This window comes from Lithobates pipiens, unplaced genomic scaffold (genome assembly GCF_037356315.1).
Source record: "Lithobates pipiens isolate NorthernLeopardFrog02 unplaced genomic scaffold, aLitPip1_a1.2 Scaffold_16, whole genome shotgun sequence".
Lineage (NCBI taxonomy): Eukaryota > Metazoa > Chordata > Amphibia > Anura > Ranidae > Lithobates > Lithobates pipiens.
The window spans coordinates 428,664,476-428,680,394 of NW_027507748.1; the positions used below are offsets into that span (position 1 = coordinate 428,664,476).

Genomic DNA, 15,919 nt, shown 5'->3' on the forward strand with positions numbered 1-15,919 from the left:
CGCAGACAGTGGGGATCGGCGTATAACACGCACCCACGACTTTTCCCCGATTTTAAGGGGGAAAAAGTGCGTGTTATACGCCGATAAATACGGTAAGATGTTAGAGACAAATTCATATTTAAAATTCAGATTGACTAATCATATTATGGTAACTCCACTTATATGGGAAAAAAATTTTAGGAAATAAAAAAAAAATATGGATATGAAATTGCTACACAGGCCATATTATAATTTAATGTTTTTAAAAATTACAAATTCTAAATGTAGCACTAACCCCTGAAGGAGCTGCTGGTTAGATTGGGTTTACCGTTACCTTCTTTCTCCTCACTTCACGTCTAGGGGTGTCCCGTGGTAGATGGCCCAGTAACTTGAGAGACTGACGACAGATCCACTTAAATGGATTTTATTTGCAAAAACATAGACAATGAACAGTCTCTTAAAATGGGATCAGAGGGTTGGAAAGGAAGTTCAGGTACTCTTAGTGTCAAAGTCAGTATTGAAGAACTTGCTTACTTTGACTGCATCCAAAGTTGGACAGTCCCTCTCTCACAAGGCCTAGCAGCCAACAAGGTGCTTACTCAGGAACAAGTCTCTGCCACAGATGTTGTTGTAGAACATAGAAGGATAAGTCTCTGCCACAGACAATGTTGTAGAACACGTAGGAAAACTAAACTTGTAGAACACTCGTGTGACACCTGGATCTTTCAGCCAGCTTGGCGATATCCACGAGACCGGATTCTCTGGGGTACTTCAGCTCCTCCAGGCTCTTGCTAAGAAACTAAGAAACCAACCCGTACGTGGCCTTCTTCTGAAAAGTCCTCCCCTGGATAGCATGAAGTCACTGGGTCTCTCCCAAACCAGAGACGGCACCCAAACACCTCAGAATCCTCCTTTAGTTTCCTTGCCTGGGGCTAGCCAGCCCTAAGACAACAAGATAGGGTGGATCTGCACCCCAGGCCATAGCCTTCCTGGGGCTGGTCAGGAGGACCAGGACCATGAAGTCAGTATATCCTTCTGGACTGAAACCCCGAACCATGTGACATCAGCATCTTAAATACCCTTTCCCAGAAAGCACAGCAAAAGCGCCACTCCCACTGGGTGGGCTCTGAGAGAGAGTAATTCAAGGACCAGACCATATTTCCATGCCTGCCAAAAGAGACAGTGTCCCCTGTGGTCAGACTGAACATCTCATAGTCCAGTCAGACTGATGCTGAAGTCCAAATTTAGACAATTGTACCCAAACCAAACTGCAGTTCAGGTGTAACCTTAAATTTGAAAAACACATAGAGCGTGCTCTTCAGGAGCTGGTGTTACATAAACAAAAGAAAAAAAATCAAGCTGCAGCCAACATGGTGACCTGGAGGTACTCTGTACACAATTGGTGTAAAGAATGTCCCCAGAAATATAATTTCCTGCTTGTGTGAAGAATTCTGCACTAAGATATCAGTCAGGTTTTAGGCATCCCCTGCAACACAAATGTCATGAGCTGCTCCCTAAGTGTTATTCACCTGACACTGCAACCTATCAGATCATGAAAAGGGCAACAGCTTTTTAGAATGAATTAGTCATTCCTATTCAGAATCAATGTTCAAAAGACATAGTGGAACAAACAGTTTTTTCTTCAGAACAGAAACAGGCAGACATCGGCAAAAAAGTGTGTTCAAATTTTTGCAGAAGGGATTTTTTTTTCTCAACAAAAGTGAAGTTACTCTTTAAGGCTTCTTAAAGTTTGCTTAAGGCATGTTGAAATGGTCACTCAACCAATGTTTTTAGATTAGAATCCCCTCATCATAGAGCCAATTCATTACCGAATCCCCTCATCAGAAAGTCCTTCCTTCACATCGGAGCCCCCCATCACAGTACAGTCCCCCATCACAGTAGATCCCCTTATCAGAATCTGAACCCTACCTTATGGCTCCAGAACATGACAAAGGCAAGAGGCAGATGAGGTCTGGATGGAGGTGCACTTCTGTCCATTCTTGAAGGCAGGAGGTGGTCCTGCATGCTGCTTGATCAGCGTCCTGTCTTATGCAGAGAGCAGAATATAAATCAAAAGGCCCAAAACTTTCTTTGCAATAAGTATATACTGAGTTGTTTTCCCAAATTATGAAACTCAGGTGATAAACAGCAACAATTATTTAGAGACAAAGGGGTATATATATTTTTCACATAAGATTAACACAATGTTCACCCAGGATTGTCACATTTGTTCAAGTTGATTTGATTAGAAAAAGTGCTTGCATTTTGGGTGAAAGTTGTGTCAATTTTCTGTAAAAGCATTCATAAATAGACCTCTGTGTTTTATTGTGTTTGCTTATTATGGAAGACAGGCAGTGAGTATAATTATTTTGTCATAAATGATTGCTTTTCTGGAATTTGTGTATATACTAAACCATATCGCAATTATTGATTGCAGCATTTCATATGCAAGCCCTAATTGCTATTTACTTTTGCATCACTTGACATTCATTTACAATATAGTTAGTTTATAATGGGCATTGTTTTGTGCTGTCTTTGCTTATGACTGTGAATTACAAAAGACAATTCTTCATCATGCTTTAATATAGAAGTCATTTAAATGAGTAACCTACTGTTTTAAAGGTAGATATAGCTCACGATCATAAATAAAAAGCAGGCTATTAAAAATTTACATTTAGGAAATATTCATTCATAAATCAAATATCAAAAGAATTCAGTACACACCTCATTTGTTTTTGATCAGTCTGACACTAATACATATGTCTTTGTTGCATTATGTGACTAGTATATGCAATTATTTGTTGGTAATGTGAAAATTTTAAATACTCCACCCATTGCTAGTGTTAGTTTGAAAAGGCAGCAGTGCTGTTACTGATCGATAAATTCAGCCTGTTACTCCACATAAGGCTCTATTCACACCTAAGCATACTGCAGTGATACATGCTGCACCATGTGTTTTTTTTTTGTTTTGTTTTTTAGCATTTTCGTATGTTTTTGTAGCGCATTTTTTTGGAGTGGCACCATTCATTTGAATGGGCCTCACTCCACTCCATAAACGTGTCAAAGAAGCTCATGTACCAAATTTTGGCACAGAGCTCAGAAATTTTTGACACGATTTTTGCCCTTTTTGTCGCTCGACAATCGCAGCAAAAACACATCTTGCATGAACTGTACGTTTTGAGATCTCCCCAGAGTGGCTCAAAGATATTGACGTCAGGAGACTGAGATTGCCACTCCAGAACCTTCACTTTATTCTTCTGTAGCCAATCTGGCCTTGAGTTTTGGATAATCGTCATGTTGGAATGTCCAAGTACGTCACATGCACAGCTTCCTGACTGATGAATGCAAATGTTCTTCCAGTATTTTTTGATAACATACTACATTCATTGCTTTTGTAGCTCACACATCCTAAAACATCAGCAATCCACCTCCGTGTTTCACAGTAGGAATGGCGTACATTTCATCATGGGCCTTGTTGACTCCTCTCCAAATGTAGTGTTTATTGTTGTGGCCAAAAAGCCACATCACTTCAAATGACTTTGTGCGAGAAGGTTTGAGGCTTGTCTCTGCGCTGCATTGTAAGCGGGATACATTGTGGCATTTGCATAGTAATGGCTTTCTTCTGGCAACTCAACCATGCAGCCTATCTTTCTTCAAGTGCCTCCTTATTGTGCATCTTGAAACAGCCACATCACATGCTTTCAGAGAGTCCTATATTTCACCTGAAGTTATTTGTGGGTATTTTTTTTGCATCCTGAACAATTTTCCTTGCAGTTGTGGCTGAAATTTAAGTTGGTCTACTGGACTGTGGTTTGGATTCAACAGAACCCTTCATCTTCCACTTCTTGATTAGACTTTGAACACTGCTAATTGGCATTCTCAATTTCTTGGATATCTCAAGGATCCAAAAACTCAGAATCAGAATCCAAAAACGTCAGTGCAGCCCTGGATAAAAGATGTAAGAGTCTGAAAGCAGTCCAGAAGCTCATTGACCTTTTATACACACACACACTAATTACAAGCAAGTAGATCACAGGTGAGGATGGTTACCTTTAATAGCCTTTTAAACCCCTTTGTGTCAACTTGTGTGCATGTTATCAGGCCAAAATCACCAGGGTATGTAAACTTTCGGGGTCATTTGGGTAGTTTATATTGTGATTATGATTTTAAATGGCTTCAACACTAACCATACGTGAAAAAAATGTTTTGTGTTATCATTCATATTCTCTGAAAAATGGCCAAGAAATCATAAATTCTGTAAACTTATGAGCACAACTGTAGGTGGGGAGGTACATTACCTTTGTTATCTACCTTTGTAATATCATATTATTTAACTGCAGTATTTAGGCTGGCAGGGCTGGATGGACAGAAATATGCATTTTGTGCTAAGTAAAACTGTTCTTTTGTTTATATATTTTATCTTTATCTTTAGACAGTACATACACCATAATACTAGCTTAGGTTTTGGAGCTTTCATTTCCTGACAATTTTCATAAAAATATGCATTTCTAAGGTGCTTTATTTTATATTTACTGCAAATTGAATTGGCTTCTTTATGTTATTGGGGAAAAAAGTGTTGTTAGTTATATTAGCAATATTATATTTGTTTATATTGAGCATTTCCCAATTATATAGATATGATAGCGTTCATCTATAGATAGCTAAACTTTTATTTTACAATTTTGCAGAGGGAATCCACAAAGGCTTATAGTAATTATAGTAGTGTGAGTGGGCAGTAGTGTGAAACTGAGATAAGTGATTGTAGAAAAGTAACCGTATGAAAACGCATCCTCATGAGAATTGATTTGTGGGATGTGTTGAGCTTGTTGACAAGGTGGATGCTCTAAAACTGAACTAGAAAAAGATAATAAAAAACATAATATATCTTTAGAAAAGAAAAACAAGCATCAAAACGATAATGAAACAAAACTTTTTTATGTGTTTATCATTTAATTTAGTGTGCTGAATTCAGGTTACAGCACTCAAATTATTTTTGTCCTATTTTTTTAAAAACATGTTTGGATGCAGTGTATATATATATATATATATATATATATATATATATATATATATATATATGCCCCACTTTTAAGTACACAATGAGGTTTATTTTCTAAAGCTGGAAAGTGCAAAATCAGGCTCACTTCTGCATAGAAACCAATCAGCTTCCAGGTTTTATTACCAAAGCTTAATTGAATAAGTTAGAAGCTCATTGGTTTCTATGCAGAAGTGAGCCTGATTTTGCACTTTGCAGCTTTAGTAAATAAATCCCATTGTGTACTTAAAAGTAGGGTATGCCTGTATGTGTATATATATATATATATATATATATATATATATATATATATATATATATATATATATATATATATATATATATATATATATATATATATATATATATATATATATATATTTATGGTTGTGGCCCTAAGACGGAGACAGATGTGGATCACATAAACATGCGACAAGACTTACAACATAAATAGACCTGAGGTGTGGCTTTTGGTCATCTGGTAGGTAAGCCAAGAAAAGGGGCCAAAAATAAGCAGGTAGGGGATTATTTATTGGTTCTAAGCTCATTGAGCAAGCTTGGAGAAGGCTAGGGCCATCTCCACTTGAGGGTTTGGAATATATCTGGAGAAGTAGGCGGACTTCCATCTGCCTAGTTTCTTGATCACATGGTCTGGTACTCTGTGCTGAGATGTGGCTGAGGCTGCGCCAATCCGGAAGGAATGTCCAGAATACCACCCGGGATCTAGGCCTAAGTTGTGCAGTAGGAACCTAACATGTTTGATAAACTGACTGCCAGTCAAGGGGTTGACTGGAAAAGGCAGTAACGGGCTGGAGACTGGCTGGGTAAGTGAGAGAGCATGCGGTCAAGGATGGATACTGGGCACCAGGCATTGCTGGTCCCGAAGAAGTTGATATCTACGGCGGGTCCGGTTTGTTAGGTTTTGGAGACCGTAAGGTGAAGGACATAATGGTTTGGGAAGCGAGTCAGCAGGTGTCTGTACAGTACCTAACTACTGGTACTACCAGAGGTGAACTCGCTAGGTCGTAGGAAGACATAGATGGCCGCCTGGATGACCAGGATGGGAAAGAGCCCAAAGGGGAATGTGTGAGGATTTTGGACATGCCCCTGAAGATAGTGCTTGTAATGGGTAAGCCTTTGACGTTGGTAGCAGGCTGCTGCTTCTGAATTCCACGCAGCAGGGTTTTACACTGTATGGGCTGTCGGCCATAGCCTGGTTGTCTGTGGTGATGAGTACTGTCTGACCTGTCCACGTGTGGCCCCAAACTTGGGCTGCTGCCACGATACAGTTCAAACAAAGATGAGGATCGAGTGAAACCAGGAATCAAGCAGATTTCTGGAGGCCAGGGACCGGTGAGGCATTGGTGGCCAAAATAGCAGCAAAGCTTGTGAAGGCTGCAGAATCTGTGACTACTTGTGGCAATTGGGTTGATACTGAGGGAATAAACATGGATATGCCATTCCAGTTGGTGAGGAACTCGTCTCACATAGTTAAGTTCACTACGGCTGCTGGGTCTAGTCTGAGGACTTGGTTGGGGTCCTGTACTCGGGTGAGAAATACCAAGAGCCGTGAGATGAATGACCGCCACTGCGGAATAATCCTCATCGCAAAATTGAGCATGCCTACCAAGGACTGCAGCTGTCTTTTAGTACAGCCCTATGACTGGGTAAAATCGTGAATGACCAACCTAACACGGGCTAGTTTGTCAGCAGGCAGGCTAGCCTGCATAGCCCGTGTGTCCAGGACGATGCCCAAGAAGGTGATGGAACTTGCCGAGCCTTCCACTTTGTGTTTGGCTACAGGCACATTGAGATTGTGGAAAACCACTCTTAGCCTGTCTAGATCTCCCGGGGGTATATCTGACCGTGCAATGAGCAGAAAGTCATCGAGATAATGGATGACCTTGTGGCACTGGGCCTGGTGTGATAGGATCCAAGTGAGGGACTGGGAGAAAACATTAAACAGCCATGGGCTGATTTTAGAGCCAAAGGTCAGCTTGGTGAAAAAATAGTAAGAATCCCTCCACTTCATGCGTGCCACCGCCAGAGTGATGGTTCGATAGGCAGGAGCTTGAAGGCATCTGTGATATCCACTTTGGATAGCCAGGCACTGGTGCCTATCTTGATGGCCACGATGGCCATTTCGAATGACGTATACTTGAGAGAAAATTTCTCAGAAGGGATCAGGGAGTTCAAACTAGGGATATGTGAGAAATGCGGCACAGACAAGTCGTAAACTAAGCAGAGTTTATTTGTGAACTTGCTCTTGACAAGCCCATTAGGGCTTAATCTCCAAATCTGGAAAGGTGATGGAAAGGGCCGATGATGAATCCTTTATCTATCTCTGTCTGTAAGAGGGTGTCTATGGCCTGAGCATCGATGGCCACTGACTGTAGGTTCTTGCACTCGTGAGTGGAGAGGGATAAGGTGATGAAGCCGGTGTGGAATCCTGCCATGAAGCCATGTAACAGGAATACTGCCAATGAAGGGGTGGAGTGTGCAGAGAAGCTCAGCCAAGTACATTCACCTGGCTAATCAGGGTTTGTTAAGCTGCTTCAGATGACAATGTGGACTTTAGATGATCCTTGTGGCATGAAGAACAGATATGCAGTAGGTGGCACTGGCTGAAGGAGCACCCGCCATGGTTGAAGTTGTTGCATATTGCTGCGCCCCCCACTGAAAAGACTGGCCGTTCCAACTTGTCTATCTGTTGCTGTTGTGGTGGGCCTAATAGGCCCTGGTTGAAACCAGAGTTAGAAGGGAAATTGACAGGGTGTCTTGTGGCTGCCTCAGAGCACCAATTTGCTGTGTGGCGAGAGAATAGTTCTGTGTCTGTGCCACTCCAGTCTGTACTGATCTAGACACGTCTTGCTGCTGCTTTGGCTGAGAACGACTGATGAAAGTCATAGAAGGCTAAGCCACCATATTTGTAAGCAAGATCTAACACTGCATGAAGGTATAAGTCCAGCTCCTCCCTCCTTCTGGGGGTGACTGAACAAAGGATGTCCCTGAACATCCTGAAGGCCAGGGCAAACTCAGTGGGTGACAGTTTACGACTGAGCCTGGGGTCATTCGACTTGACAACTACTGTGGGTGGCACAGTGGTGTGTGGCACAGTGGTGTAGTGGTTAGCACTCTCGCCTAGCAGTAAAAAGGGTCGCTGGTTCGAATCCCAACAACGACACTACCTGCATGGAGTTTACATGTTCTCCCTGTGCCTGTGTGGGTTTCCTCCGGGTACTCCGGTTTCCTCCCACACTCCAAAGACATGCAGGTAGGTTAATTGGCTTCTGTCCAAATTTGGCCCTAGTATAGGAATGGGGACCTTGAATTGGAGGCTCCTTGATAGTAGGGACCAATGTCAGTGTGCAATGTACATGGATATAGACAATTGTAGACACTCACTCAGGTTGAACTGGATGGACTGGTGTCTTTATTCTACCTTACTAACTATGTAACTATGTAACTATGTACTGAGGTGTTGGATTTGTTGTCATGTGAATGAAATGAGCAGAGCAGAGATGCCAAATTGATGTCTTTGCCATCTAGTATATCCTTCCTGATGCTGAGTGGGGAGGATGATAGGTGTAGGGTCTGGTGTACCTGCAGAAGGAGAAGCTGTCATCAGGACCAAGACCGGATCATGGAGGGCTGTAGGTGGGCGAACTTCCATTAGGGTGACTCTGTTGCTGTTAAGCAGGAGATCAAAGAATGCAGCTGGGAAATGGCCCTGAAGATGAATTGCAGGGATGCCTGCTGGGTGCTGGGCCCAGCTGTAGCTGGAGGCGGGAAGAGGAGCCTGAAAATCTCTGCCTTCCTGGCCGTGGCAATAAATATCTCTGCGTCTCAGCTCAGAAATGAGCTTGAGGATGATTCATCCCCTGAGGTACTGTACGCTGCCATACTCTGAGCCTGCAGAGGATGACAGAGGGGCAGGTGTGGGGTCCTCACTGCCAGCCTGTGACATGGCTCCGGCAAGTAGACAAAAAGGGTGGGGTGCTCATGTTTAATAAGAGACATAGCTGTAAGATAGAGAGTAGAGTAGTAAAGAGAAAATTTGGAGAGAAAGGAGAAGTACAGAAAAATGAATGATAGGCATAGACAGGAGCTGACATTGTTCTGTTGTAGAGTGAACATTTTGAAAACTCAGAAGAGTGCAAGGTGACCGAGGTGGGCCAGGAGATGACTGGCCAGATAACCGATAGCTCTGGTGCCTGTTTGTGGCGAGCACAAACCTAAAGACCAGAAACCCAGAGCTTGCTGGGGCAAGAAGAAGTCCGGTACGGCCTACATACGATCTGTAGTGGGTGATGTATGCTCGGCCTGCCAACACTTGCACTGCCAGCAAGCCTACTGTTAAGCAACCTGCGAGGTGAAGGGCATCCTTTGAACATAACGTGTAATGCATAGACATGTGATAGAAACTAACACCTGAAGAGTATGTCCAGTGATGTATGTGAAGTAACAATATAGTGCAAGGGTGCTGCAGAGTGATGAGATGGAGAAACCCGTGAACTACGCACCTGACTGACACTCTAGTAGTGAGTTCCTACTTAGGATCAAACTAGGTCGACCGGGAATACCTGTAGTAGGAGTGACATAAGTCCGGCAAGAGATTTTTTTTTCAACTCCCCTTTTTGTGCCCTTTGTGTGCGACTGGCCCCGCTGAAAATGCAATGATTGCATTTTTTTTTGTTACCTGGAAAATAACATCCAACCCAGTACAGGATGGCACCTGAACTTGACTGATCTGAGGGAGAAAGACAGAGGAAAATAATGAGTAGCTCGTATGAATGACACTGGAGACAAGTGGCTGATTAAATGCCAATAAAATGAAGTGTGGCTGTGTGAGTGCCACTGAGTGTGCTTGCAGCGATTTGCAAGAAGTTATGCTCTGATTTTTTCCCCTATGCCAATGGCTGCTGATAAAGAATGCATGCATTATACTGTCACCATTTGAGGAGGCCACAAGGATGATGAGCTGTGACAATGCATGCATCATTGACAATCCCTGTTGTGTTACTGATGGAGCAGACTCTGTGTGGCATTATGGACAGGGCACTTGCGGCAGAGCAGCAGGAGGAAGATGAGGACTTCCTTTCCTGTCAAGGCCTGCTTTATGCAGACATTATTCTTGCAGGGCTGCCAGCTACCACATCCCATCAGCAACATCTGCATCATATGGTGGAAGATTTTCTAGGGACAAAAACAGACATGGATAGCTCTTCAGTCAATGATCAACTGGGTTTAACAGGAGCATTGCATGATACAATTGTAGAGACACTGGAGGCTGACTCCTTTTGTTATAGGAATCCAACAATTATAATGGTCACCAAAATATGGAAAACAGTTAAAAAGCTGATGAAATATAATGGTTTTAACATATATACCCCTATTTGGAACAACAGTAATTTGCAGGAAATCCTCCCGATAGGAAAAAATAAGGAATGGGAAAAACATGGAATAAAGAGATTGAAGCAATTGTACGTGGGAAATACCCTTAAAAAGTTGACGTGTTGAAAAGAGAATTTAACATATCGCAAAATACATATTATACCTACCTCCAGGTGTGTCAGGCTCTGAAAGCCCAATTTAGAAAACCAACTCTTGCAAATCCCCCTCTTGCAGCGTATAGCTCGGCTAGGTGTTGTTAAGGGATTGATTTCAGAAATATATGGACAAATATGCAAACAGGCCAACGGGGAGGGGAAATTAGATTCAGTAAAATTTTAATGGGAACGGGATATAGGGGAATACCACAGGATCATTGGAGGAGAATTCTAGAGGCATCCTCGCTGGTATCAGTTGCTCCGTCACAGAAAATATTGCAGTTAATGTTGCTAAATAGAGCATATTATACTCCCAAAGGGTTACTCAATTTCGGAAAGAGAGCGGATGATTGCTGCCCAAGATGTGAGGGTACGGGAGACCTTCTACATATGATGTGGAAATGCCCCAAATTATTCCATTATTGGGAGGGAGTGATTAAAACCCTGCAAGAAACCTTTGATATTAGGCTGAAAAAACAAGCGGCGGTATGCCTACTGGGTTACAGGCAGGAGCAAGGGGAAAATAGGAGCATAACGGTAGCAATTTGGAGGAGTATGTTTCAAGCTAGGAAACTGATAGCAATAAGATGGCAATCAAGGGTGCCTCCCAAAGTTAAAAATTGCATTGATGCCATAAATGAAACTCTCCCTAAGGAGAGAGCAGCTTATGTAAGGAGACGCAACCTCAAGGAGTATATTAGAATGTGGGAACCCTGGTTGAAAGGAAAATATAGTAACCTACTAAGTAATTCAAATTTTGTAGGGGGAGTTTATAGGGAGGGGAGGGTCTATAATCCATAAAATGTAGGAGGATTGGGAGGAGGAGTACCAACCCTGTGTTCCCCCTGCTATGATATATAGACGGGCCCCTTTATCCTGAGATTGATAGTCCTCGGCTAAACACAGCCCTGACTAGCTGCTCTCTCCTTGTGGGTCCTTTTGGGATTAAATAAAAGGGTGTTTTGTACTTTGTAATATATATATTTATTAAGATTGTATATTGTTATAGTTATTAAGGGGAATTCCTTGTATGGATGGGAAAAAGATGGAAAAAACTTAATAAAGATTAATAAAAAAAAAAAAATGATCAACTGGGTTACTGGGTCATGAGAATAGACCACTGGCCAGAACTTGCCCAGTATGCAATTGAGCTGCTGGGCTGCCCTGCATCCAGCATGCTTTCCGAAGGGGCATTCAATGCTGCTGGAGGTTTTGTGACAGATAAAACAGAGTGTCTGTCTACAGACTCCGTTGACATTTATCAAAATAAATAATTCCTGGATCAGAAGCAGCTATCAAGCCCCTCATGCCGATGTTGCCGATTAAGAGTTTTTGGGATGTGGAATCTGCGAAAGACTGTCTAGGCTACCTAGCTTTGTGGGTGTTAATTTTATCAGGAAGACAATTTTTGGTATAGGTTTCATGGGCATAGTTAACACTCAAGGACCCAATTTTTCTGCACATGTTTGACAGGTGCATATAATTTACATTTTGTACAGCAAGGTCAATTCTTGCTTTCATCAAGAGTACCTCTATAGGGTTATTGTGTGAAGACACCCCCAACACTCAAAGCCCAATTTGTTCACACCTTTTAATTCTATCCATAGTCTGCAAGAAAGACATCAGAATTTATCCAAAAACATCTCTAATCTTGTTCCGAGTGCACTAACTTGTGGCCTCATCATACAGATTGGCTCCCAAAGCTGTTGTTTACAAAATAAAGAAAGCTTGCAGCGAAAATGTCTTTTTTTCTTGATAAATGTAATTTTTGCTGCAGCAGGTTTCAGATGCGCCACTTTTTTTCAATTTAAGCATCATTAAATTAATGCTCATTTAAAAATGATTTATTTTACAACCTTTGAATTTGAATGAAACTTTATTTTAATTGATACATGTCCCTCAGGGCAGTTCCCAGACTCCCATACCCTTTGTATGCCTAATAACTTGCACATAAGCCTTCATAATGGGCACTTTTGATTCTTTAAGTTTAGGTCCCATAGACTTTGATGGGGTTCATTGTTTGGCTCACAACTTTTGCGATGTTTGAAAGTTCTGTCGCGAATCGAACAGGGGGGGTGTAGGTAGAGTATAAACATATCGTCTGGCATGGAGACAAAATGGATCAGATCAGGGGGTATGGAAGCAGACTGGACCGCATGATAAGTGTGGAGGCAAAATGGACTGAACCAGTTAGCATAGGCTGAACTCGAGTTGCAGGCATGGAGTTAGGAACTGGCTGAACAATATTTGAAGCAGCAGTGAACAGTGGCAGAATTGTACGGGTTGGAAAATAATGTTCTTTCTTTTTAGGTTTGAACACTGGAATCCTGTAGGTGATAGCAGAGCTATGGGCAGATTGTGCAGCTGATGGGGGAGTAGTAATAGTACTGAAAAGTGGTGGGAAAGAGGGAGCAGTTGCAGAGGCAGATTTCTGAGGGGTTGGTAAGGGTAAGAGAATACTAGATTAAATGCAGGGAAGATACAGCTAGTGGGAACAGGATATTGATATGCAGTTGGAAGTATGAAGTAGAGGTTATTAAGGGTAACAAATGAAGGGTTTCTTATTTTTGGCAGGGCTGAATTTTTGTGAATTAGCTGAAGCTGGGGATAATATCTCTTACCAGGATTGGAGTGGAGGCTGAACAAAGTTTTTCCTTTTTTTTAGTTTATCAAAGGACTATATACCTTTTCAGTAGCCAGCATCAGGTGGAGCCTAATTACCAAGAAGTTATAGAAAAGTAACTTCAACAGCTGACACCAAGGCTTCTCTGAAATGTAAAAGTTGGCTTTCTTGACCTTTGCTGGGGTTCAGTTTTTAGGGTCCTGGGAAAAACTACTAGAAAAACTACCAGAATCTGAAAAAAAATCCTTTGGATGGTGTCATTTTGTCTCAAAGGAAGGTCAAATGGTCAGCAGGATAGATAGTATCTGTTGCCAGATGTTAGTGCTCTTAAGGACTGGATTTTCTTCCCATGTTTATTATATTTGAAACTTTATTAACTGAGCCGAGTCAAGCCAGTCTTCCATAGTCAACTGTAAACAGACTTTCTCATGCATTTTTTTGGAGAGTTTACTTAAAAGCAGGTTACTATGAATTACAGTGTATTCTCTATAGGACTTTCTGGAGAAATAACTTGAACAGCATACAACAAAACGTATCTGTTTTCCTTGAGCTACAGTGGGGAGAAGTGCTGTTCTAGGGTCCTGGGAGCTATCCTGTAGAAGATAAAACCCAACTACTGTACCAGAAACTGAAACAAAAATCCTTTCTGGATGCTGTCTACATTTTTTGTAGTGTGACTTTAAATAAAGCAAATAATATCTCCTTCTATATCTGACCTACCTTTCTGTAATGCTGTTTACTATGCATGAAAAAAAATATTTTGACTGTTGTTCTGATTCTTATTTTGGTGTATATTCTTTACTCAGGCCTTCCGAGCAGAAATAGCACCAATTAAAAATAATGTAAATCAAGTAAATGATCTTGCACACCAGTTCACTGCAACTGATATCCAGCTGTCACCATATAACCTCAGTCATCTGGAGGAGTTGAACACAAGATGGAAGCTCCTGCAGGTAAACATTTCTTGAATTACCGTTTTTAAAGCAAATTGCTGCTGTTATATTTTGTTTGCTATTGTCCCTTGTATTTAGTCATGCAAACGAATCATAGACTATTAGATCCAGATTTGAAGTGCAATTTAAGGTATAATTAAAATGGCCAGGGATTTATATGGATTCAGAGAAATAACAGAAATTGATATTGTATATTGTAAAACTATTATTAATTATAAAAGAAAAATGTGCTTTCAGTCCATCATGAGAGGCAAAGCAGTAGGTGGTTGTCTTTTGTTGTTTCTTCCTTCATAATTAGTTCCCTGTATTATAGAATGTTCCATGGTTTTAGTATTCTCATGCAAACCTTAATTTTCTTTGAACAGAGAAATATGTTTTTTAAAGTGTGAGTGTGAATCGATTAGAGATTCATATATTGTTATTATCAAGGTTATTAGTAGTCTGTCTGAAAGGCGGGATATCAAAAGAACATTTACACTGAAAGAATGAACAATCATACTGTTATGACTCACATAGTACTATGTTAGACTACCAAAATAATTTCTACAAATATTTGTCAATGAGCATTAAAAGTCACTCTGGTGTGTGATACAACATCTGCTGATCCCAACATACCATTCCCAGCATGCGGTACAACAGTGTGAATAACTTAAAAGGAAAAAAAAAAAAAGTATCAAACCAGGAGGCAGAGCTTTATGACATCATCACACCCAGAAGTCCAATAACGGCCATCTTACATGCTGTTTCCATAGAAGTTTATTCTTAAGGATGAAATGTGTTTTTATATTAAAAGCGGTGATTTATCTTGTGTACTGGAGTTTATAGTGCACCTGCTTTGTAAGGAGCTTTTCATCCTTTTTCTGCTTATTATAATATTTGGTTTTTACTTACTACACCATGAGAGTTTTTAAGTTTTTTCCCACTTGCTATATGGGCTAATCCTGAGTCCCAGGATAGATAGATGATTTGCCAGAGGCTGCTTGGAAGCATACTACATAATAATTACCCAGTGTCTGGGAAAGCTTGATAGACCTTACCTTAGCATAAGCCAATTTGTTAAGTAAGAGGCTGCAGTGATAGGTGGTGGGTTTGATTTGATTTAAGTTATTTTTTTACTTTATTTAATTATGGGCTTTTCATCGATTGTTTTATACTGTTTTTTTTTTTTCCTTTCTATAGTTATTCCCACTGTCGCGTTGCACTTTTTGATAGCATACATTTTTTTAAGTGTGGGAACATGCATATACAAGTTTATATACATTTTTTTATACATATGCTTTTTTCCAAGCGTGGGGTATTTTGGTTTTAATGCTATTCCCAACGCACACTTTCCTGAAAAATGGCTGTGTGGGTGTTTAAATGAATGCTGCAGTGCCTAGCGAAGATAATCAGAGCGAGATCTAATACCCAATGAAGGGTTTCTCCGAGGCGCCAAAACATTCCTTTTGCTATGGTGATGTGGTTACTGAATAAAGCTTTGTACCTGTTCTGGAAATCCATGGTGTGCTGGTGACATTCTCTCGTCCTGCATCTGCTGAGGAGCAGCATATTTGACTTGCCCGCTTTGCCTGCTCCTCTTTCTGTATTTGTCAGTACCTTTTAATGTCAGATGAACAGTGGAAGACAGAGAAAATCAGAGGCTGTGCTGCAAATCAAGTATGTTATAAGGACTGGGGAAGTGGGATGGAAAGATTTCTATGAGCTCTTTCTCTATTTAGGCCATTCTCAAATGCATCAACCCATTTTCCTATTGGGCTGAAGTACCACAATTTTTTGCATG

At 41.0% G+C, this 15,919-nt stretch overlaps 1 protein-coding gene across 6 annotated transcripts in view; it reads left to right on the forward strand.

Annotated features, from left to right (window-relative positions):
- DMD (dystrophin) overlaps nucleotides 1-15,919 on the forward strand; it is a 3,436,004-nt gene that overhangs the window by 2,695,399 nt on the left and 724,686 nt on the right. For all 6 annotated transcript variants that reach the window (XM_077482558.1, XM_077482560.1, XM_077482557.1 and 3 more), the window contains one exon: nucleotides 13,993-14,139. In XM_077482558.1, the coding sequence (XP_077338684.1) occupies nucleotides 13,993-14,139 (147 nt within the window). The remainder of the gene's footprint in view (nucleotides 1-13,992; nucleotides 14,140-15,919) is intronic.